At 42.5% G+C, this 26,231-nt stretch overlaps 1 protein-coding gene across 1 annotated transcript in view; it reads right to left on the bottom strand.

The window, feature by feature from the left end:
- Positions 1-26,231, bottom strand: part of ENTPD3 (ectonucleoside triphosphate diphosphohydrolase 3) — a 39,013-nt gene that overhangs the window by 5,411 nt on the left and 7,371 nt on the right. The window contains exons 2-6 of the mRNA XM_018562751.1: positions 18,536-18,669; positions 11,813-11,930; positions 6,504-6,654; positions 5,239-5,398; positions 2,035-2,265 (exon numbers count right to left, since the gene is read on the bottom strand). Coding sequence (XP_018418253.1) covers positions 2,035-2,265; positions 5,239-5,398; positions 6,504-6,654; positions 11,813-11,930; positions 18,536-18,661 — 786 coding nt within the window. The 5' untranslated portion in view covers positions 18,662-18,669. The remainder of the gene's footprint in view (positions 1-2,034; positions 2,266-5,238; positions 5,399-6,503; positions 6,655-11,812; positions 11,931-18,535; positions 18,670-26,231) is intronic.

The following is a 26,231-nucleotide window of genomic DNA, read 5'->3' as shown; positions in this document are numbered from 1 at the left end:
CTTTAATACACTGCCTGGCCAAAAAAAGTCACACACTCTAATATTTTGTTGGATGGCCTTTAGCTTTGAATGTGGCACACATTCACCGTGGCATCATTTCAATAAGCTTGTAATGTCACAACATTTATTTCCGTCCGGAGTTACATTCATTGTTCAGCATTGTTCACCAAGACCTTGTAGTGATCATGGCAGAGTCAGACCATCGTGTAAAGTCTTATCCAGCACATCCCAAAGATTCCCAATGTGGTTAAAGTGGACCTTTTAAAATCACATCAGCATGCAGCTCTGAAATAATCTTACATTCATTAGCCAAAAGAAACATATTTTTATTTTACTTACAATTTCTTTTTTTTTCTACTTCCTGGTCCAGATTTGGCACAAATTATGTAATTGTGCCCAAGCATTGCATCCTGGGAAGATTACATCAGCAGAGCATTGCTGGGAATTCTCATTTACAATCTCATGAGATCTCAGGGAAAAGCATTTTCCTCCCCTGAGATGATGTGCATGGTCACATGTCCTGGTCACATGTCCTGGTTACATGTCAGAGTTCCAGGCAGTAAAGAAAGATCAAGCAACCTGCCCTTAAGTTAAAATGGTCACTGTGAGAAGACTAGGAAAGAAAAGAAAAACAAGGTATGCAAAGAACAAAAAGCCTGCAATTATCTAGAATTATGTGTTTGTAGATTGTCATTACTAAACATTTCTAAAGGTGTCTTTGTTGTTATTTTTAATATATGGGTAACGTTCCTTGTTTAATGTTGTGGCCAATCCATGTGTGAAAAGGATGTCTCATTCTCCCTGAAGCACTCTTTCACAATTTGAGCCCGATAAATCCTAGCATTGTCATCTTGAAATATGTCTGTGCCATTAGGGTAATTCAGTATATTCAGGAAGGCAGCTGACCTCATTTTTGGGGACATAACATTGCTGAACCTAAACCTGACCAACTGAAGCAACCCAGATCATAGCACATAGCATAGCATAGCAATGAAATGCTCTTACCTATTTGCTTAGCTAAATCCAGGAGGTTACTTTTTTTATTGGCCAGGCAGTGTATATTACGATGACACAAGCGCCAGCCTGGGAATTGTACAGATTGGTCTTTATTGACTGATCTTTCACAATAATACTGTTCCCTAAAAAATATGTTTGAATGCATGAATCCATAAAAGCAGAGCCATCAATCCCTAGCTCCCAAGTGTCCTTTATTTGGGGCAACTGTCCCTCTAGACCGTTATAAAAATGTACTATTTAACTAAATGTTTTTCCGCACTAAACCTTCCATCCAAGGAAGGTTAAAATGCATTCCCTATTTTGAAACCCTCTAAATAAATGCATTCCCTATTTTGAAACCCTCTAAATAAATGCATTCCCTATTTTGAAACGTCAGTAAAAAAAAGAGTAAGGAAAAAAGCACTTGTGGGTTTAACCAATCACTTTTTGGCATATTAATTCTTCATATTTGGCATACCTGGGGACGTGTCAGGAGTGTGTCCGTTACCTACATACTTTGTTCCCTAAAGTGACATTAAACTATATTTTTTTTTCCTCCCCCCAATGTTAGTGTAAGCACTTACCATAAATGATGTCTCTTAATCTGATCTTCTTTCCTGTAGTTTTCAGCTGTCCCCTCATCGCTGCTGCGGGTCTCCGATCCAGCGCCGACTGCTCTGTGCTTGCTGGCACTTCCTGTCCCACGGAGTCTGCATGTGGGTGCATGCTGTCCATAGACTTACCTTGTGTCTCTCCTCGTGTCCCGGCCGAAAATCTAAACTGTGCATGTGCTCGCCGGGAGCGCGCGATGAAGACCCAGGTAAATTTTAACCTCTTTTAAAGTGTTTTTTCCCCCCAGTTTTTGCATATATCAACTGCTTGCTAGCAGTAGAAATATGCAAAAAAAACAGAGGGTTTAATAACCCTTTAAGGTGTTCCTCTTTCTTATCTTACAAAGTTGGGAGAAGTTTGTGCACATTTTTCTCCCTGGCAAAGCACACACACACATATGCCATATACACATACATATTGTAATACCTGAGCCAGTGATGCCAGCAGACGCTTCTCAGATTCATCTCTGCCATAGCACTGAAAACTGTGAGTGTATACGTTGTATTTATAACCATACAAAGTCACTTCCACTGTGTTGTTTGGGTTCTGTTCAGACTTCTCTGGTATAAAAGATATCTGCGTTGAAGCACCACCCAAATCCAAAGCTCCTGTTGTCTCTGCACCATCAGGATGTACCCATGTACTCCAAATATTTTTCTGAAGAAAGAAAATACAATGGTTGCATGCTCGTTCTGGTATTAATGCTTTATATGAACAGAAAATCATTGAATCAGCTTTCCTTGGCACTAGCAGATGGTATAAGTGGCTCAATGAGGTAAGCACTGGTTTTGAGTAGTTAAAGTATAACTATGTTTTTAAAATGTATTTCAGAATATTTCCCCATCTGTCCCGTCCAGGAACTCCCTGCATGGCTACACTCTGCCTGGAAAGCCTGGGACCTTTTAGTTTTTACATGCCATGGTTTTGGCTATTTTCATCCTGTACCTAAATGAAGTCCTCTTCTCTTGCGTATGCACTGTGTGTAATGGCCCTACTTTGCACACGAGCAAAGCATGACGTATAAGAAACATTGCTTTCAGATAGTTCAAGGCCTAGTGCAGACAATTAACATTTATCAATGAAAGCAGCCCATAAACATGGTTTGGTTAACCAGGCATTGTGTTTGTTTGGTATGTGGGCTATGACTTTTATAGTGTGTAGTGCTGAGGTAGGTCTAGAGAGGCAAGGTATAAATATACTTCATAGTTGAATTCCCTGTGCTCAGCCCAGGATATTTAGAACTCCTTTAAGGGTTTGGGTAAAGGTAGGTGTTATGGCCAGCTTAAGGCCTCGTTCCAACTGGGCGATTTGGGATTCCTGCTGTGTCCCATTCAGATGCGACTGCTATACCCATTCAAGTTAATGACAGGGTGACAGCGGCCGCATCTGTAAGTGGTAGTCCATGTACAATTACATACAGACTGCTGCTGACAGATGCGGCCGCTGTCACCCTTGCATTTACTTCAGTGTGTACAGCGGTCACATCTGAACAGGGACACCTGGCATTCCTGCCACAAAATTCCATAGGTTCTTGCCACAGAAATGCCGGAACGCCCCATATGACTGCAGCCTAAGAATGTAATTCTCGTAAGCTACATCAGCTGTACCATTATAGTCAATACTCTTGCTTTATGCATTTGTAGAATGCCAAAGACTAAAGCTGTCTACACACATTACAGTCTGTACAATTTCTGTACAATCTGCTTTGGCTTTACAGTACAAACAACTATGCGTGTAAAGTTGGCTATACACTGAGCGAATTTCAGCCAGTTCTTGATGAACCAGCAGTAATTCACTCATCGGGTCTGCTGGCTCCTGCCCAACATACTTCAAATGAAAAATGGAAGATGCTGGCAGAAATTAGGCATCTGCCAGCAGCAGTCTGCATGTAATCATACATGAACTGCTCCTGACAGATGCGGCCACTGTCAACCTCAATGGGTACAGTGGACACATCTGAATAAGGACACTGGGATTCCTGCCACAAGAATCTGTAAGTTCTTGCCACAGCAATGCCAAAATGCTGCATGTGTCCTCGTGAATAGAGCCTTGCAATACAAAAGGTATTAGTATTAGGATTTTGATACCATTACTTTGATCATGCTGCTACCCTGTTCTGCAGGTGCAGGAGTGATTTAGGGAGCTGACACAGTGGAGCAAGGAAGCTGATAACCTGCTATGCACAAATATTGCTTTATTTCTGTTATTGGTTTTTGACAATTACTATTTGATAATTATATAATTGTACAACTATAATGATTTACTGAACTATATAAAATCTACTTTTTAAAGTGTATGTAAAATCTAACAATGAATGTCTCCTATTTGCTTCTTTTTGTTCTGCTAAATACCATGTTTCCCCGAAAAGTGAAATCCCTGAAGATGGTGCTAGCCGCAGCTCCCTCCCTCCTGCCCCCACCCGCCCACCAAACCGTTACTGAGCCGAGCGGCTCTTCATCATCCTGACCACAATGCGTGCCGAGCACAGCCCGGGCCCCCCCCCACACACACTGCCAGAAGCCTTTCGATTGGCTGACAGAGCACCCAGAGCGGCTCCCTAGACAGCACCAGAGCGCTAGCCGCAGCTCCCTCCCTAGCCCGCACGCCTGGACGGCAGAGCGGACAGCTGCAGCCAGGTAAGACATCCCCCGAAAATAAGACCTAGTGTCTTTTTTCGTAGAAAAAAAATATAAGACACTGTCTTATTTTCGGGGAAACACGGTATATACAGTAGTTGAAAGCGTTCTGTTATATCAGTTCAATAAGTGAAAATAATTGCCTATTAATTCTGCCAGAAATCTTGTAATATGATATCTTCCTGTGCACAAGGAGGGGCTATGCAGATGAGGAAGGGTGGAGATAAGGGGAGGTATGTGTCCTTTGTAATGAATCAGAAATTAAATAGGCAGGGCTGATACCATATGCTTAGGATTTCAGAGCTCAGAAGACACTGGGGGGAATTTATCGGAACTGAAGCAGACAAACGCTGGAGCACTTGTCCATAGTAACCAATCAGCTTATCTCTTCAGTTTGTTCAATTAAGCTTTGAAAATGAATGATAAAAGCTGATTGGTTGCCATGCACGTTTGATAATTTCCCTTAAGTGTGTTGTCAGCCTAAACAGGAAGGAAAGAGGACACTATTGGGTTAATTTACTAAAGGCAAATAGGCTGTTCACTTATCTAAGTGAAATTGGTGAAAAATTCACTTTGTAAAAAAGCCCAATCACGTGCAAAGAAAATGTAAAACAAAAAATGCATTTTTGCTTTGACATGATTGGATGATGGAAGTCAGCAGAGCTTCATCTCATTTTACAAAGCTAAGTAAGAATTCCCTTGCAAAAAGACCAGCCTATTTGCCTTTAGTAAATCAACCCCAAAATTTCTGGCACATCAGCTGTTATTTTTCTGTACTTGCAAAATGTTTAAAATGGATAAATGATGGAGAAATGTGTATGTACTGCAAATACGGTATATAGTAAATATGTTTTTATTTTATTCTTTTTTGCATTGATATACGTTTTAATGAAAAGTCTGCTTTAATACAAGTGAAATAGCTCCTAACATGTGATGTGTGCCATGTGATGCAAAATATTAAGTTATAGAAAGCATGCAATTTCTTTTTACACACCTCCAAGAAATTTCCCAATAGATAGTTGACTGTAATCCATCCATACACGCCTTCCTCCTGACCAGTTATGATGTGTGCACCTCTAAACTCAACAGGCTGGTTTTGGAAGTAGGTCTCAATACTGGTAAGGACTCCTTGAGCGGCAGTTTCATTTTTTACTCTAAGGGGTTTACAGGAGACAAAATGCTGAGAAACTGGAATGACGGATTTGCAATGGCAGCCATAAACACATAAGGAAGGGCTAACCATTTCTGTTGATAGACTATGAATGTGAAAACATACACTCACCAGCCACTTTATGAGGTACACCTTGCTAGTACCGGGTTGGACCCCCTTTTGCCTTCAGAGCTGCCTTAATTCTTTGGGGCATAGATTCAACAAGGAGTTGGAAACATTCCTCAGAGATTTTGGTCCATATTGACATGATAGCATCACAGGCCCAAAGTGTGCCAAGAAAAAATCGCCCACACCATTACACCACCCCCCCCACCACCAGCCTCCATCCATGCTTTCATGTTGTTTACGCCAAATTTTGACCCTACCATCTGAATGTTGCAGCTGAAATCGAGACTCGTCAGACCAGGCAACGTTTTTCCAATCTTCTATTGACCAATTTTGGTGAGCCTGTGTGAATTGTAGCCTCCGTTTCCTGTTCTTAGATGACAGGAGAGGTACTCTGTGTGGTCTTCTGCTGCTGTTGCCCATCTGATTCAAGGTTCGACGTGTTGTGCATTCAGAGATGGTATTCTGCATACCTTGGTTGTAATGAGTGGTTATTTGAGTTACTGTTTGCTTTATATCATCTGGAACCAGTCTGCCCATTCTCCTCTGACCTCTGACATCAACAAGGCATTTTTGTCCACACAACTGCAGCTCATTGGATATTTTCTGTTTTTCGGACCATTCTCTGTAAACCCGAGAGATGGTTGTGTGTGACACTCCCAGTAGATCAGCAGTTGCTGAAATACTCAAACCAGTCCGTCTAGCACCAACAACCATGTCACGTTCAAAGTCACTTAAATCCCCTTTCTTCCCCATTCTGATGCTCGGTTTAACTTCAGCATGTCGTCTTAACCCCATCTAGATGCCTAAAAGCATTGAGTTGCTGCCATGTGATTGGCTTATTAGCAATTTGTGTTACCAAGCAATTGAGCAGGTGTACCTTATAAAGTGGCCGGTGAGTGTATGTGCTGAAACTGTGTTTAAAGAAAGACGGCATCCTATAAATTATACCATAACACCTTCAAACCAAATGAATCACTCACCGGAGAAGCCTCATTCCAGCAGTGGCTCCCAAATATGCCGGAGTGCTGTTTAGCTGATTATGTGGTATCACATCTATTACTTTCTTCATACAATTATCTATATTCTCAGCAACTTTTTCAGGTTCAGCAGCATAACTGGAGATGCCAAGGCCTGAAGACATAGCAAATTACAATGTTAGTGTAATATTAATATTGTGCAAAGTTCATTTATTTCACTAATGCAACTTAAAAGGTGAAACCAATATATAAGATAGACTCATTACATGCAAAGCAAGATAATTCAAGCCGTGATTTGTCATAAATGTGATGATTATGGCTTACAGCTCATGAAAACTCCAAGAACCCCAAATCCACAACCTCAAAAAAGTAGATTATTACATGCAATCAATAAAACAAGGATTGTACATAGAACAAATCGGACCTCTGAAAAGTACAAGCATGCATATGTACTCAGTACTTGGTTTGGGCCCCTTTTGCAACACTTACTGCAATTACTTTTGCACGATATTCTAATTATTCGAGTTTCACCTGTAGCATATGCTGTCTTCTTTTGCTATGGGCTATAGTTAAGCCTTGTATGGCTACTTAAAATTAACCTATGCCCATATCTGCATGTTAAAGTAGTAACACATAGTAAACAAGCAGTAAAAGCACTCCTATACCTCTGTACCTCTAGGCATTTTGAAGAAATTAGTTTTCAGAGTGCACACTGAAATCTTAACTTTTTTCATTGAGAGACAGCCTGTCAGCCTAATAATGTACACACTATGTGGTTCTAAGCTGTTTAAAGCTGGTTGCAGTTGGTTTCAGAGGTGAGCGAAGGCTTGTTTCAAAGTGCTTTTACTGCTTGTATGTAAAGACTTTAGTGGGCATGACCTGGGCACAGATTCACTTTAAGGGCCATGTCACATATTCTGACCCCGATTGTTGTATTAGCGATTTATCCCTTGCTGAGACCTCTATGCCTGGCCTGTATAAGCAGATATAATCATAGCGGACAATCATTATCAGATATCTGAACTCACCAACTACCTTTTCATCGTGAATTGCTTTATTCTATACAGCAGACAACGGGATACAGCAGATAAATGAATAGATAGTATTTTAAGGTCAGAGATGGTAATGTTTCCAAGCATGCATGCAGAACAATATGTGGCCATGTTACAGTCAGCCATGACACCAGACGACTACTTGGAGAAGAAGGGCGGTACATTACACACAAGGGGAGGGAATGCAGAAAAACATGGTGCAATAACCAAAACGCCCACAAGCTGGCAGTATAATAACCAGCTATACAATACCAAGGATAGTGGCTTAAGGAAATTTAACTATGGGGTCTATTCACAAAGCTGCCGAGGGCAGCCGAGTGAATGACCGATCAGAAGTGAAGTGAGCCGAACACTGTTCGGCTATTCACTTCAGGCTGGTACGGCTGATTTCAGCCGTATATCGGCTGAAATCAGCCGTACATCGGCTTGCTTCGTGTGGCTTCGAAACAGCCGAACATGCTCAGCATGTTCGGCTGATTCCGTACAGCACCCCCTCGGTTCTCCTGAACCGAAGGGGTCCTGGTGCCGAACCTAGCCGAAGGATCGGCCGAAGCTACGGCCAGATCCTTCGGCAGCTTTGTGAATAGACCCCTATGTGATTCTCATTTCACATTAATATGAAAATTAACTGTGGGTTGCAATGTGTCATATTTTTATGCAATTATTGTGACAGCACATCACATGTCAATACTGTATCTCGTGACAAAAGTCTGCTAAAACTCAACTTACACTTTTAGATTTACTCTCTTTCTTCTAGAACAAGGTATATGTTGTTTTGTTGCTGCTCACCTGGCTGCTAGCAAATACTTAGAACTAGGGATGTCCCGATACCGATGCTAGCATCGGAATCTATTAAGCAACTACCGTATATATTGCCTGCACTGTATTAGCAGTATATACTCTATATGTACTACAGAGTACATATAGAGAACACACAGCTAATACAGTGCAGACAATACATTCACAATTATACTCTGCTAACATGAATGGATTAAATGATCTGTATGTAGCCCTGTACTAGGGATCATTTAACCCATACATGTTAGCAGAGGATAATTGTAAATGTATTGGTGCAGGCACTCTATATGTACATGTACTATATACTACATAGTACATATATCATGCACTGCAACAATACATTTCCAATTATCCCCCGCTAATATGAATGGGTTAAATGATCCGTAGTACATGATATGTAGCCCTGTACTACGGATCATTTAACCCATTCATGTTAGCAGTGCAGAATTTTATATCTATATGTACTGTACATATACAGCACAAATGTCCCGTACATTGCAGCAATAGATTTACAATGATCCCCTGCTAACATGAATGGGTTAAATGATCCGTAGTACAACTACATGTTATGTACCATTGTGTACTATGGATCATGATTTAACCTATTCATGTTAGCAGGGGATAATTGTAACTCTATTACTGCAGTGTACTGGACGTATGTGCTGTACATGTATTATGAATCATGATTTAACCTATTCATGTTTTCAGGGCAGAATTGCGAGCGCCTCCCACAAGCTGAGCACCGAGATGCGATGCAGAGTTCCTGCCCAGCGCCGACTACAATAGGCACCGCGTGAAGCAACAGGGATCGGAGTGAAACTGTAAGTGAGAGAAGCTGGGACGGGCTGGCTGTAAATCTATTGCTATAGTGTACTGGACGTGTGTAATGTAAATGTAGTACATATATACAGCATACACCTCCACTACACTCCAGCAATAGAGTTACAATTCTCCACTGCTTACATGAATAGGTTAAACCATGATCCATAGTACAGAACATGTAGTTGTACTATGGATCATTTAAAGTCACCTGTCCCTTTAAGAAAAAGTATCGGCAAGTACATGAGGGGATGTACTTGTACTTGTACTTGGGCCTGAAAAAAGTGGCATCGGGACATCCCTACTTAGAACGGTTACAAGCAGTGACGGAATGACTACCCCTAGTAGTTTCACCACAGCTGGAGTGCCAAAGTTGCCTACCCCTGAAGTAGACAATAATCAGCTCCTGCAAACATACCAGAAACCTCTGCACATGTAATTGAAGATTAGGGATGACCTCAGGTTTGGGCCGAACCAGGTCCAGACCCTAAGCTCAACTGAGCACAGGACTACATGAGCCTCCTGCCCAATCAGCTGACCACAAACAAAGGGGTGGGATGCTTGTGCTGATGTCATTCACCTAACATGGCCACATGGCCATATTGGGTAAATGTTGTCACTGCACCCCGCCCCTTTTCTTATGTCAAGCTGCAGACAGGGATTTTGCTTACTCCTTTACCCGCAGCTGAATGGGCAGCACGGAAGGATCTACGGTCCCGTAAATCATCAAGTTCTATACACATTGTACAGAGGTGAGGATGCTGAGGAACATTCAATTGCTGCAGCATAGGAGACAGGCTTCAGAGACCAGAGAAGCAGGGAGCCGGCTCAGCGGTTCAGGTGAGTATAACTTTTTTTTAATACCTAGACAAAAATGAGCAGTTAACCCTTGCAGTGCAGGGGAGCCACACTGCAAGGGTTAATAAAAGTTTTGCCTGGAGTTCTTCTTTAACCCTCAACTGTGAAAGCAGTGCATGGAAAGGCTAGTATACAGACTGCACAGGAGCGGAGGGGGTAAGTCTGGCCATACAGTGGAGAAGCTCTGTCAGTACAGTTCCTTGAGAGGTTTTTTGCTTCTCTTGATCTATAAAAAAAAGAATTCCTTGGTTTGACTAAAGAGGCTTAGAACAGTTTTAGTAGATAAGCTGAGAGAAGAGTATGTGTATGTACGTTGCTGTTTATTAACAAATATGCTCCCACTCTGTGTGTCTCAGGAAAGACAGGGGAGTTATCTGCTCCCTTGTCATCACCTATACACAAGCCCACATACCCAAGAACCAGTCCACAGTCAGACAGGGTTATTCACAAAAGGGTGAAGAGTTTGGAGAAGGCAGGAGAAGTGAACAATCTAGGACAACATAGCTGAACTGGAAAGTGAGCTGAATTGGAGAATTTTTCCAAATCGGCTATTTTGGCCTAGATTGTTCACTTCTCCTGCCTTCTCCAAACTCTTCACCCTTTTGTGAATAGCCCTGATAGTCTTTAGGCACGCAGCTCATAGGAAATGCAGGGCAGCCTACATCTGTAGGAAATGATGTAGGGTGCCTCAGTGGATCCCACCCCTCCCAACACAGAGGCTGCAGGATTATATTAGCTATTGTGGTGATATCACAGGGTCTTAAAAAATAATAAATCCAGGAACAAGGTAATAAAAAGCACTGATGATGATGATGGTAGACATGGGAAAAGAGAGGTTTCAGATTAATGACAACTGCTGCCCAGAGACGAGCTTTAAAAAATACTAACGTTCACACTGTCAAAATAATTTGATTTTTTTTTTGCATGTAGAGACAAATAGTTTGCAGGAAATATATTTCTCCTTGAATTACGATAATGTTAATTTCATTTAACTGAAATTTCTTTCCATGTAATTTGCTATAATTAACAGTATTATGAAAAAGGTCAATATATTGCCCGGGGTATATTTCACACTGATGAAAATGTACTGTGTGGGGCGTGGCCTGAGCCGCTGAACATGGCAGACGTGTGCTGATTCAGCTCCTCTTCCCCTGGGCACCTGTCGCCGCTTTTTGCTAGCTATCATCATCGGACCAACCCCAAACCGTCCCCACTACGATCCCGGACTCGTTCTCTCCCCCTCATGGGCAGGAAAGACGCCTATTCGCAACGTACCCGCAAATCCACACGATCTTCGGCTGCACGCCGGACACAGGCCGCAACCTCACCGAGAACAACGGCTGCCACGCCTGACAAAGGTGCGATGGCCTCCTCTCCTCTGTACCCGGAACAGCCATCACCATCGGGGACCCCCTCTGACTTGCTTGCCTCCTCTCCAAGTAGCTCAGTCGCTCGATCCCCGGCCCCGGTCCCGGCCATCGCCGACTTCCATCTGCGTGATGCCCAACTCCTAGACCGGTTTAAAACCATGCTGCAGGCCGAATCACCCTTGAGTCACCGTTCCGCTGGGTTCACACCTATTGTTGTACGCTGCCCGTTACACGGGCATTCTGTTGCTCACCCACCAGAATGTTTCTGATGTTTATTTAAGTTTCTTGTATCACAAAAACTAATAAAACATATTGAAGAGAAAATGTACTGTGTATACACTTTCTATGTTTTGTCATGTTGAATTAGGGAACTATGGATGGTTTTGTAGCAATGACAACATAATTGCATATTTACCATTAACATTGCACTTGTAGGTCTGGCTCACCACTCCAGTATTGTTTTCTTTCTCTGCAGGCCACTGGTAAACATAGACTGTTGTTCTTGAGGATCCTGCATCCAACACTATGCCATACTAAACATGAAAACAAATAAGCAAGTTTAGTTTAATAATAATACATAATGGCATAAAATATTTAAAACAAAGTACTTTGGGCTTATTTATCACTGCCTGGAGGGACACTTTCAGTGCTGTCCTTAGGACTACGACAGAATGCATTTTGAACACATTTTTAAAAAATATATTTCTCAGAACCACAAAGGATATACATCTACTTTTTGTGCACCAAATGCCTTTGCAAGTCCAAATATTACCTTTTAAAAGTAATAGTGACATCATCACTGTGGAGAGCTGGGGGAGGGCCAATCAGGACCTCCCACTACAGTCTGCCTATCAAAAACTACAGGGGGTGGATACAAGACCAGTCACCTTACTCAAGGATTGAGAGCATCAGTAACTGGTCTTTATTACAGGAAATTCTTGCACAGAGGCAAAGTGCAGGAGTTGTTTCATGTTGGATTTATTTACAGATCTGGAAGTAAAATGCAAATGACACCAAGATTCTAATAAGAATACATAACTCAATTGTATTTAGAAATGTATTGTTTTGCTCAGATTTGAGCTTCAACTACAGGCTCAGAGCTCCTCTCACAGGTGACACTCCTTTGCCAAATGGAAGCTTTTCTATGTTGTATATTATGCTTTGTGTTAATATACTTGTCTTTTTATGCCTTCAGGCTGGTCACGTGACACACAGGCGCCTCTTCTTCCCCAGGAGTGTGAAGTCCTGGCAGATGCAGAGTGATGACTTCAATGCCTTTCTCTGCACAAATTCATTTTGATTAACTGGTGCTGTAGGCAATCTACATTAAAGGAGAACTATGGGGTTAGGGCTTTTCCCCATAGTTCTCCTTAGGGTAACAGGATGACACAAACTACATCCTTCCGTCACCCTAAGCTCAGTATACGCGAGCTACAGCGCGCGGTATACTGAGACGCCGCAGTATACCGCAAGCTACAGCTCGCGGTATGCTGAGACGGTGCAGCTGAAGATCTGTGACAGTCTCATTGCCACAGGTCGGCTAGAACTATGAGGTGAGTGAAAAGCACTCACCTCATAGTTCTCCTTTAAATGCATTTTACTTTAATTATATTAGTATTTTCTTATCCGCCCAGCTGCGTGAGTGACAGCTGGTTCTGCCTATCTAGAGGCAGAGCCAGCTGTACCCGCCCCCTCCCCCGTCCGTTCCGCCAGTCAGCGCTGGAGGATCAGAGTGGGGAGGAGGGAATCCAGTGCAGTTGTAAAGAAACGGACGGACGGCACTGCAGCATTGGCGGGTTGCCGTCTCCAGACGGCATTTTTTTTCTGCTCGCGCGCGCCCCCTAGCGGGCGCGCACGGGCAGAAATGACCCGACCAATGAAAACACCCGTTGCCGGGTGTTTCACATATAGACGATTGGCGGCTCTATAGCCTGCCGATCGTCTATATGTGTTCGTTTTTTCAGCCGCCCCCCTGCCGGCGCCGGTTTTCTCTGCTTCTTTTGGGGTTCACAGGGGACATTAGGGGTCCTGGAGACCCCTAATGTCTCCATAAAGATGACCTGTCAGTGTGCCTTTTCTAATATTATGGGGGATTGTTATCCCCCTATATAATAGCAATAACAATAAGTGCAAAAAAATGCATATATAAATTAGTAAAAAATTAAAAAAAAGATGGTGCTACTAAATTTGTAGGCCCTGCGATAATTGCGCAAATGTTTCTCAAGCTAATATTAAACTGATAAAAATACACAATTCAATTGATAAAGCACACTAAAATCAGTATCAGCGCACAAAAAAAAAATACAGAGTCCTCAAATTTCTTTTTCTGCAGCCTCAGCTCTCAATGACTGGAAAGCACTCCGTACAGAGGCTTCCCATTCATTCAGAAACTGATGATAGTAAAATATTACTATCAAACAGTTTATGAATGGGGAGGAGCCTCTATAGTGAGTGCTACTCCCCATTCAGAAATTCAGAAATGAACAGGAAGTGATGTAAATCACAGCCTGTTCATTCATAACTGGGGACACATAGTAGTATGGGAGTTATTCACAATGGGGGTTATGCGGCCCCAGCACCCCTCTGGTTCAGTTCAGTTCAGTAGAACGGAAGGGCTGCTGTACGGGCTATTCACTATAGCCCGTACAGCTCTCGAAGTTGGCTGAGCTGCTCAGTCGACCTGAAGGCATAAGCTTCGACTCGACTGAGCCGACGTGAAAGCCGAAGCTAGCCATTGGCCGGCCAACAGCCTGCTACTGACAGCTGGGCGGAGCCAGCTGTCATCTCACAACTGGCTCCGGCCACTTGCAGAGACAGATCAGCGTCCTTGGTTACCAGGTAACCAGGGATGCTGATCTGTTATTACACTGAGAACCCGGCGTAATATCACGGCGGCTCCGCCGGGTTCTTAGTGTGTAATGACAGTCCAGGGTCCCCCGGTTACCTAGTGACCAGGGGACGCTGAACTGTCATGAGAGCTTGTCGGAGCCAGCTTTGATATCACCGCCGGCTCCGACAAGTTCTCATTGGAATGACAGCTGGTCCTGGCCAATAGAAAACAGTTGGGTGGAGCTAGCTGTCACTGCTAGCTCCACCCAATCATTTTCTCCTTTTTTTCCTACTTTTTCTATTCTGCTCGGTACCACCGAGCAGAATGCCGCTCAGCGGCATTCGACAATTTACTCACTGCTGTTCAACCCCTATGAGAATAGGCAGAACAGCATTCGGCAGCTGTGTGAATAGATCCCTATGTGTCCCCAGTTATTTACAAAAACTGTAGTGATCAGATAAAATCACTCCGGTGTTTGTGCTGCACATGAAGGATCGGTAAATATCAATTATATTTATCGATCCTCCATTCGGCCACGCACAGAGCCGCTGTCATCCGGAAACTGACAGGATGACAGCGGCTCTGTTCTTCTCACCGTTCAGCCATCCTGAAACTTGCGGCTTCTCCCCGCCAGACGCAAAACTGTAAATAAGCGACTTATGTTAAAAATAGTTTTTGCGCTGTGTTGGTTATTTGTGTTGTTATTTAATTGTGTTAATTAATGTTTGTATAATTATTATAAATTGTTATTATTATTATTTGTGTTGTGATAAAATGATACAGGCGTATATTTAATTGCAACACAAGGTATCACAACTCATGGCAATGCGTCACAAAGCTTTGCCATGCGCTGCCACAGTTAAATGTTTTTTTTAAAGAAAAAGAAAAAAAATCATGCACTGCTATGCATTCTAACAACGCACTGCAGCGCATGTGCATTGCGTACACCACAATATGGTGCATGTGTATGTTTTGTGTGTGCGGGGAGGGAGTGGGGAGGCAGGGGTTGTGGTTTCTTTTTTTTTTTTACACCCCTGACATTTCCCTTTTGAAATAGAATTGAGGACACAGAGTCCTCAATTTATTTTTCTGCAGCCTCAGCACTCAGTGAATGGGAAGCACTCAGTACAGAGGCTTCCCATTCATTCAGAAACTGATCATTGTAAAAAATATTTTACTATCACCAGTTTCTGAATGGGGAGGAGCCTCTGTAGTGAGTGCTTGTCCCCATTCATAAATTCATGAATGAACAGGAAGTGATATAAATCACAGCCTAGTCATTCATAACTGGGGACGGTTATTTACAAACACTGGAGTGATCAGACGATCACTCCGGTGATTGCTCTGTACGCGTCGGACCAGTAAATATCACTGATATTTACCGATCCTTCGGCCGGGACACACACAGCCGATGTCATCCGCAAACTGACAGGATGACAGCACCTCCATGTTTCTCACCGCTCGGCCATCCTGACATTGAGGCTTCTCCCGGCCAGCCGCCGCTCACTCCTCTGCCCCTTGTGGAGAAAGGGGCACCGAGACAAGCCAGGACATGTCTGCTGTTTCCCTCCATTGTAGCCTCTCCAGAACAAAGGACACATGAGAGGGGGCGGGGGGTTAGTTGCTGAACAACAGCCTGTGTACTCCCCCTTCCCTCCCCTCTCATGCCGGCCCCTCCCGGGACCTTTGTAAGTGTTGGTGGGAAGGCTGCATGGGCTCTTCCTCACTGACTGGTGGACTAGAAGCTGCGCTGAGGCCGGTCTCTGTCTGTGGATTCAACCGAATATGGACTTAACCCTGTCTGTTCTGCTCCACTGCTGGGATCTGTTGTTCTACCCTTACTGGATGTACTCACACGGTGCCTTGTTACCTGTTGGATTACCTCTTGCTGCACCTCTGACCCCTGGACTACTAGCATTGTGACTCTGGACCTACTCCTTCCTTGGCCCGTTGCCTACCTTCTGGGTTGACCCTCCCCGTGGCCTGCAATCCCCCAGGACCTAACCCCGGCCTTTGTACCCTTGCTTTGTATACCTGACTTCCCCAATAAACACCCCGCACGCCGGGTTCCGTGTGATTTGCCTCTGTGTACTCTCTCTGCGCTCCTAGTTTGTCACAACTGGTTGGCAGCGGCGGGACGAGAACACAGGAGATGGCAGATGAGAGCACAGGAGATGGCAGATGAGAGTCTGCACACCAGGGACACAATGGGGGCCCCAGAATACCGAAATTGGACTTCAGCAGTCGACAGGAGAAGGCAATGGAGTTGGGTCTCACCCCCTACCGGCGATTTTTCTTCGGATCCCCGCTGCCACAGGCCCTACAAGCGGGGGACAGAAGTGGGGATCCAAGGAGTCTCTCATCCCTGCCTTAAGCGGCTCCAGGCAGGGATGAGAGACTCCAGATGCCGGCGGCCGACAGCAGCGGTGCCGGCGGGGCGCCCGGTATTTTTGCTAATAGCGGTCATCAGCGGCTTGTGAGCCGCTGATGACAGCTATTAATTTGAAGGGGACAGTCAGGGGAACATTCTAAGGTTCAGGGTCGCTAACACGACCATGAGATTATACTAGAACTGTAAATGCCAGGTCCATACAGCATACGGCCTTGGCCAGCCAGGAACACTTTTGTTCCTCCGTATGCCGTACGTCCTTGGCAGGGAAAGGGTTAAACTGTCAATCTTTTTTTCCAATAATAAATCCAGATCAACAAATATAAATTGCCCAACAAAGTATTTATGTAAATGTTTTGCCCAAGCAGTTACATTAATCATGTTTACAAACAGTTGGACCCAACTCTCCCAGCTCAGCTACCCTGAACTTCCTGTACAGTACAAGATTACAAGGGACAGAGCAGACTCCAGGAGCTGTCCATCTATTGGCTTGGAGCAGGAGGAGTGGGGAGCTAGGGGTGGCTTGCTTTGTTTTGCCTGTATATTTTTGGAGACGCACACAACTTACCAGCACACAAAAAGGTGGCTACATAGGACTCTGCAAGTGAAAGAAGCCACCCTAAAACAGGATATCAGGGCCAGTGCTCAGGGGACCAGCTGATTCTGCAAAAAACTAAAACTTTTAAACATCAAGGAGCAGCAGCCATTGTGAGTGATTTAATCAGCTTTTGAAGTAACTTAAAAAACCTTTTGACTTTAATATCCCTTTAAGAGAAACTTCAGATGAACTATCAGTCAGAATCAGACTGACTAGAGCCTGGCGGCTCCTAAATTTTAAGGCCTCATTCACACTGTAATCGGCCCGCACGTACAGCTCTGTGCTGCGTGCAGGCCCGTATCGGCTCCCGGGAAGAACAGGTGCTGCGTGTGATTAGTATGCAGCCCCCCTCCTTCTCTATGGGACTACGTGGCTGTATGCCCCGCTATGGAGCTCTGATACATTTGTATTCCTGACCTGGCTTGAGCCGGTGGGGAACAAGATGTACATGCACGTCTGTTTAGATCCGGCTGCCCATAGGCTAACATCGTGCTTCCGATCCAGTCCACCTGAAAAACTGACAGGCGGATCTGATCGGAATACCCGTCTGAAAGGGGCCTTCATAATTGCTAGATTAAATAATAGATTCTTAGATTAATGCAAAGTAGGTGGGAAGAAATATAGTCACAGACCTCTAGCTGTACTTTCTCCATTTCACTGGAGACATATTGCCACATTTATTGAAACATGGGGGATGATTTACTAACCTAAACACACGCACGCACTAGGTGCGTGTGATTTTTACACAGCAAAACGTATTTATCAACCAAAAAGTCTCTAAAAGCATATTTCCACTAATGCCATATATGCAAAAATCATACACATGATGCATATATAATGCTGCTTCACAGTTTAGACATAAATGGTTAGCTCATGCATTTACATTCCTGCATTCATCAACGCAAGCAACACAATGTAGAGCTAATTTACACAACATCACATTGCAATTCATGCAGGGCTTTGCACAACACACCTGCTGGGTGTGTACACACTACAAAGGTGTCTAGATTCCACCAATAGATCATGCTGGGAGGGAACACACTACAGAGGTGTATACTTGTTCGTGGCTTATAAGGTTAGTAAATCAACCCCATGGTATCAGCCTGATTATTCAGATACTGTATATTGGTGCTCATTCTGCAAATACTCAATGTTCAGTTTGGTCTGAAATAGACATACAGTTTACTTTATCTTCAAAAAAACCTTTGATTTTTACATTACAAACAACAACTTTTCATATGTCTTTCGTTACATTCTATTGACTTTTACATTCATGGCAAATAATGTTTTAGGTGAAGTAGTTTTTTTTACCATTCCTTACCTTTAGACCAGGAGAAATGGCCCGCTCATGGTGAATCTGAACATAGGCAATGGCAATAATAACTGATACACTGATTAACAAAAATAGGACAGAAATAACAAGAGATATTTTCATTTTCAAAGGCATCCCAACATCTGAAATGACACAGATAAATAATAATAAACAAAACTATAAAATAACAAATAATAAAAGCAAACATTTTATAAGTACAAAAAATCTGATCTGAAGGTAATTAGATGACCATCTATGCCCAGCTTAAGAAGAAGAATAACACCTTTTATTTCTGTACAATAAGGGCTCCTTGCATTGGTGGCTCAAAGCTAAGCGCAACAAGACAAAGAAGCACTTTAATTTCTATGTTCACAACTGAGCATTTTCTTTCGCATTTTGTCGCGCAAAGTTTCTCATTGATGTCTAAGAGACCAATAAGTGCTGTAATCTGCCAAAAAGTAGCTCATGTACAGGTGTTTCTCTGCTTGTGACAAAACGCTCATGTGTGAACAGTAGCCATATATGATGGAAAGTTTAGTGTGGAGCATTGAAGAGCTGAGACTTCAAGTCAGGCTTCAAATCGCTCAGGTGTAAATGGAACCTTAGGCCCCTTTCACATGGGTGGTCAGATAAGTTCCGTCTGTCATGGCTTGCTCACACCAAATGCGGTGTGTTCCGTTTCCACTGCAAACACAAAAAATAGAGCAATCAGCATTTTTTGCGTTTGCAGTGAAATGGAACACAGGCAAAGGAGTGGACAAATTAATATCCCACTTTCTTTCCCCACTATTTTCAGTCCTACCCACTATAAAATAGATTGGTAAAATGTGGAAATCAACTAAAAGGTTATTGGGTATTCCCGCATTTACAAAATATACTCCAATATGGCATAATGGGGATCTATATGAGGTAAACAAAATTTAGGGATTTGGAATGTGGAAGAAAAGGGGAATTTGTCATTTTTGGACCCCTAAAGGTGGAGTACTGTATGAAGGTGGCTATAACAAGGGCAATGTTTGTTGCTCGTCGTAGTATAGCCTCCAGGTGGATTTAAGTAGCACCTCCAACAGTGGAGGAGTGGAAGAAGGAATTAGATCGAGTGGTTGATTTCGAGGGAATTATGTTTAAGCATAGCGGTAATATGGATACATTTGGTAAAATGTGGGATAAATGGATTGAATATAGTAAGGGAGTCTGTTTATAACATCTGATTCGTCTGATATTAGTATGGTGTGCAGGAATGTATGATATGTACACTGGTATCTTGAGGAATTGTATAATGTTGGTTTTCGAGGGTGTTTTTTTTTGTTTGCTGTTTTTTTTGTCTTGTTTTGGGGGGGGGGGTTCTGTGCTGTCATTTTAATATGTCATTGTTGATGTAAAATGTTTGTTATGTAATCTTAAAAATTAAAAAATTAAAGTAAAAAAAAATATATGGTAAAGTATGAAGAAAAGACATATGAGACAAATATTATTTCTGTATAGGAGTTCATCCAGCCAACCACATTATTAAGTCTGCAGGTCTATTAATTCATATTTTTTAATTGGTGTTGATTAATGTACATTGCTAAAAAAGGTATTTTCTGTATTGGGTTTCCAAGGCCTTCTTAAAGGAGAACTATGGGGTCAGTGTTTTTCCCCATAGTTCCCCCCTCGGGTAACGGGAGGACACAAACTAGCGTCCTCCCGTTACCCTAAGCTCAGTATACCGCGAGCAGTAGCTCGCGGTATACTGAGACGCCGGAGCGGATTCCGACATGGATGTCGGGATCCGCCCAGCTGCGTGAGTGACAGCTGGCTCTGCCTATCTAGAGGCAGAGCCAGCTGTACCCGCACCCCTCCCCCGTCCGTTCCGCCACTTAGCGCTGGCAGATCGGAGCGGGGAGAGGGGAATCCAGCCCCTCCCCCTGTCACGGCAGAGAGCCGTGACAGGATCGAGTGGTGAGCGAACCCGGTATGTGTTCGCTCACCTCCCTATCTACTGAGCCGACCTGTGACAGTCTCATTGTCACAGGTCGGCTAGAACTATGAGGTGAGTGGAAATCACTCATCTCATAGTTCTCCTTTAATAAGTGTATTCAGAATGCCTGTAAATTACATTTAAAAAAACATTTGCTCCAGAGCCTCTGTCAGTGTCGGGAGGGCATTATAGAATACCACTCATGAAACATGATTTCTACAAAGCATCACTGGATTGATGGCTTTTGCCTGCTGGAGTAACTGATGTCACAGCCAAGATGACAGCGCCCAACAGCAGTCTGAGTGCAGTTTTAACTTTTGCACAAATGTAGACTAGCCAGGAAAATTGCTATAAAAAATAAGCTAAATGCTTTTACTGTGCTATGAAAATATTGATTATAACAGAACAATTAGAGGGCAGGGTCTCTTCAAGAATAATAATTTGAAATTAAGCACATGTGCAAATCTGGAAGTGCTTTTATTTCCATAAGAAGATGTATAAAAGATATGCTTGTAGCTGGCAGCTAATGGTTTAGACTTGGGGGGAAAAAACATTAAAATTCAAATGATGTGCATATCCATATTCACCCAAGGGGACTTAAGAGGGACCATTTAATTAGGACACATATATTTCATATTTACCATAAAGATAAGTTAGATGCCTGTTAAAATGCCTTTAATTATGGATTCTGACAATTAACTTTCACCATGATTGCTGTGTTCACTCATGTATATGAGCCACTACGCTTCAAATTCAATTACGATGAACAATAATATAAATCTTTTAATGGCTAAATAGGTATTCTACACAGTGAAGTCTCAGATAGGGAAAGTGAGTCGGGTGTATAAATTTGACCTGTGGTCCTCTAGCTATGGTTAGTGTGGCAGCCAAAAAAGTGTATGTTGCATCTCTGGTACTTAGGTATAAAAGCTAAGAGGACAATTGGACCTGGAAGTGCACAATTGGGGACTTTAAAGAGTATTTCCACATTTGCATTCAAATTTGAGAAACCCCCTCTTTATGTTTGCTATGTGTTCCCATTTGCATAGCATACCAAAAAAATTATTTGAACAAAGATTTCTTAGCTTTAAGCTTTTTCTTTGGAGCAGATTATACATAGGACTCTACGGGCTGTTTTTAGTGGTTAGAATAGATGTCTGTGAGCTGACTTTTTTAAGTTCATTAACATACAATCCCATGATAGACTGTAACTTCAATACAAATTAGCTAAGTAAACATGAGATTGTAATTCATCACGGGAGTGAGCTTGGAGCGGTGGCTACTTTACAGCACACAGGGACCATGGGAAACAAAAGTAGCAACCCTCCAGAAGGAAGGACAGTGTCAGCACCAATTCAGAGAAGATTTGAGGATCTACAGCCGAGTGATACACAAATAAGCTACATTTTTGTTAATAATTAATGTACTTGAATGCATTTTTAAGAATTAACTCCCCAGCTTAATATCAATGTAAGCACTGAATGTATGCTACTTTGTAACACAATGTTGAAAAATATAGCCATGGATAGTTGCTCACTTAAAGCTAAAATATAGCCATGGATAGTTGCTCACTTTAAGTGAGCAACTATCCATGGCTATATCTTAGCTTTAAGTGTTATTAAACCCTCAGGGTTTTTTTGCATAGATCTACTGCTAGCAACAAAACATTTTAAAAGAGGTTAAAACTTACCTGTGTCTTCGCCCCACGCTCCCGTCCGAAAATCTGGAGAGACACAAGGTAAGTCTATGGAGCAGCGTGCCCCCGCATGCAGACTCCGTGGGACAGGAAGTGCCAGCAAGCACAGAGGAGTCAGCACTGGATCGGAGACCCGCAGCAGCACTGGAGTGACATCTGAAAACAACAGGAAAGAAGAAGAATTAAGAGACATCATTTAAGGGAAGTGCTTATACTAGCATTGGGGGGAGAGAAAAATGTATACTTTAACCACCTCCTGGTGGTCCAGTCTCCTGGATGCGGGTGGGCATCTTTAGACGTCCTTTAAATGCCCGCGCATTTTTTTATTTGAAAAAGCCAGTATAAAGAAAAGAAAGTGGTAAAAAAAATTAACTAGTCATTTTGTGTATTAATTCTTCGTGGACTGTGTAACTTGGGGCATGGCACACGTGTACCAAGCCATCATACTTTACTTCTTTTTCTAATTTTGGGAAGCTCAGAGGTTCGATAATCCTAGTTTGTATCTACAACACCTGTGCCTATGCAATTTTGTCATTTATTTGTGCATATGGATATGTTTTCTGCTCATAGGAGAAGTTACTGCCATGGAGCGTGATTTTAGAAATAATTTAGTATTGTGCTTGTGAATTGTTGTTAAAGCCATTGGAGTGTTTTGGAAAAGATTTTGCTATCTATGGTTCCTTGTGGAATGAAGGCTCCCTGACCTACAGGAGAGAGCCTTGACAGCCAACGCATCCCAAGAGCATGGACCAGGCCTTACTCTTAGACAGGGTCAGGGAGATGCTTCACAGGGGGGAAGCCGACCAGCATTTTACCTTCCTAGATGCTGCCCAGGCATCTACTCCTCCTATCTCTCCTCTACCTGTACTGATTCAGAAGTGCTGTCAGCAGCAATCTAGGTCGCCCACGTGCCTCAGCCCTAGCCTTAATGGCCGCGCTACTAGAACTAGATGCGGCGCTTGGTGGAGCAATACCGGAGCCCCCAAGATAATTTTTTTCCGTGGATATTATTAATTTCATCACATCTACTATGACAAAATCTCTATTTATTTTACACCATGCTAGTAACATTTTTTAAAGTCCATAACTGGTCCACTCCACCTTCCGGAAGTGAAGACATCTGCACCACTGGCTGCTTTTCTAGCCACCCCTCTTCATGACATCATAGTACATTGCACTAGATTCTTCCAGAACTGTGAGGACTACACAGATGGACAGCCAATAGGAAGTATCTATATCACCTGTGGCAATGTGGGCACCTGTAGAAGGATGCTCCCACTCTGCAGTCCAGAAGATAGAAAGCTTGAGACCTGGTATGTGACATCGCCACAAATTTCAGTAAGTATTTGGGGTTTTCTGTGTGGTGTTTTGTTTTTATCTATAATCTGGTACTCTACATATGTAATCTTTTGTTGACCTCCTTTTGCTGAAAAACAAATGGTTGTATACATTGGCTTCACTTTCCTTAGCTGAAGAAAACCTTTCTATCGCTACATAGTATTTGAGGTTGAATAAAGACATTAGTCCATCAAGTCCAACCTATTAGGAAAGACACGCTAAGACATCCTTTTCAAGTATTTCAGGAAGTGTATTTTTATGTAAATTTATGTGTACTGCCAAGAAACTGTTCTTCAGTACTGAACATCATTGAAAAAAATTTACTCTGAAAGGCAAGGTTGTCTTAAGTCATTGGAATATTTCATTTTATTTACATTTTTTTTCCATTCATTTCATTACAGACCCATGTGTCCTTCTAAACAAGAGTAAGCAGCAGTGGTCTTAGGTCCCTGATTCATCATGTTCTTTACATAGTGTATAGGACATGAGGCTGCGGAGAGACATACCATCACTGCAGCACAGGAGGATAAAGGCTGGAGGGAGCGCTATAGGAGTCAGAAGGCTCCGAGGTTCAGTTTTCATACCTTCTCTCCTCCCCGCTGGGCACTGCTCTGTGACCCCACCGATCCCCATGGCCTCTGCTGATACAGGCAGGGGGGTGATTGAGGGGACACAGAGCAGAGCCCAGCGGGCAGAAGAGAAATGGTAAGAAAGGCAAAGAAATGTTACTTTCTGCATTTTGGCCAAAGTATAATTTTCGTCCAAAATGTTTTCGGCAGGCAAAATGTCCCTAGTACATTTACTAGACTAAAAAGGAATAAGTAAGAAAAGTTCATTTTTATGGTTTTCACTTTAGGAACAGAACATCCATGAGAGCACTTGTTAAACAAACATGTTCACCTACATAAGGTGTTCTCATTCAATAAAGTTTATTATGGTAGGTTCCGGATACAGTTGTGTTTTAATGAACATTCTGTAACTTCTGTAGCTCTCTGGGGGGAAAGTCAGCACAATTGGTAGGATTTTCTTGCTGACATAAGGCCAGGACCAGGGGTGTATATTTAGTACATAGATAGCGATACAAACTCAGATGACACTTGTACGAACACTGGTACACTGGTTTTAGGGGCCAGTTCACACTTTGCCATTTTCCTGCAGTGAAATTTATAAATTTATAAATGTTTGCCATGGAAAATCCTTATTGTGAGAGTTTCTCTCTCACGTTTTATCAATTATGAAGAAAAATATTAAGAACATGGCCCATAAGGAATATAATGAACAATCATTCAGTAGTCAAATCTTCCAACTATCATCTTATGTATTGATCCAACTTATTATTAAATTTTATTTTGCGAAATCTCAGTCCAATAGAACACATAATATGGTGGTTTTAATTGACCTCAAAGGGAGGGGATCAAATTTATCTTGAATTATTCCTGGCAAAAAATTGGTTGCTTTTTGAGACATTACTGTAATTTAATTCCATTTTTATTTGATTTTTCAATACATTGTATTAAATTTGTTAATTTATTGCTACGTTTTGACTCTACGATTGACCAAATGTATGTGATTGATCAAACATATGGGTGTAGGATTCCTGAGTTTCTGGTCATTACTTGCAATCTTGCACATTTTCGATTCAAGGTTGTTTGCAAGTAGTTGGAATTGAGTGAAAGGAGACACATGTATGGCCAGTTTAAGGCTGCTCTTATATGGGCCTAAACAAATCAGGTCTGTGCCCTTTTGCTGTTTTTGACATACATCAGCAGTTGTCTCTAGACATCTCTATGACAAAATTAACTTCTTTTTAGACATGATGGATATCACCATGGGTCCACACATCAGCAAACCAAAAATACAGTTGAATAAGCTCCTTTAGAAGTCCAGGACTGAAGTGAACAGTTCAGTATGATGTGTAAAAGGCTGTTTAGTCTGTTCTCTAATTTTGCTCTTTTTTTTCTGTCTGACACTTTTTGTGATCTACATCTTCACACCAACTTCAGCTAAACACCAAAGTAATCTAACAGCTGCAGCGAAACCCTTTTTAGTTAACAAGGGCATGTGATGAGATTACTGCTGGAATAGTAATGAGCAATTACAGTTGTATGACAGTCATCCAGCTTATTGCAAGAATTGCTTTAATAGAAAGGACAGTGCAGTGAAGTAATATGAATTGTACCATTATTTTGCTGTTGGTCCCTAATTAGGACAAGGAAATAGTCATATAAAATGTTACAATGTCAGCTTGTCATTCAACCTTAACTCTATAGGGGCTTAGAGTTTAAGAGCCTATGGTTGCTTCCTATCCAGAGAAAACGGGAGACTTGATGTACATGTTTTTTGTTTTTTAAATCCTTACCAATACCTGCATTTCTAATTTTAGCTTGAACTCATAAAGCTGAATTCCAGCCTTAAATGCCAGAAGGCTGCCAGAGTGCACCTCCCAAGAGCCTTCAACTCTTCCACATGCAAAGGACTTGCTCTTGGGAGTTATTCAAATCTGCAGATGTTGATGGGCGTGCTGATGACTGTGTACTTCTAGAATAAGGTTGTCAGTCGTATGGTATGGGTGTTGTAATGTAGACTGCATTTACCTTCAGCCTGCCACAGACTGCTTTACATGGCAACGCAGCTTAACTGCCTCCGGGCCGGCCGTAGTAGAAAATCGCGTGTATGGGGTGCCGATCGGTGTGTCCCCCCCCCCCCCCCCG

The sequence above is a fragment of the Nanorana parkeri genome, unplaced genomic scaffold, assembly GCF_000935625.1.
Source record: "Nanorana parkeri isolate BGI_ZX_2015 unplaced genomic scaffold, ASM93562v1 scaffold597, whole genome shotgun sequence".
Taxonomy (NCBI): Eukaryota; Metazoa; Chordata; class Amphibia; order Anura; family Dicroglossidae; genus Nanorana; species Nanorana parkeri.
Note: the sequence above shows the minus strand (reverse complement) of the source record. Positions and strands in the feature narration are given on the sequence as shown.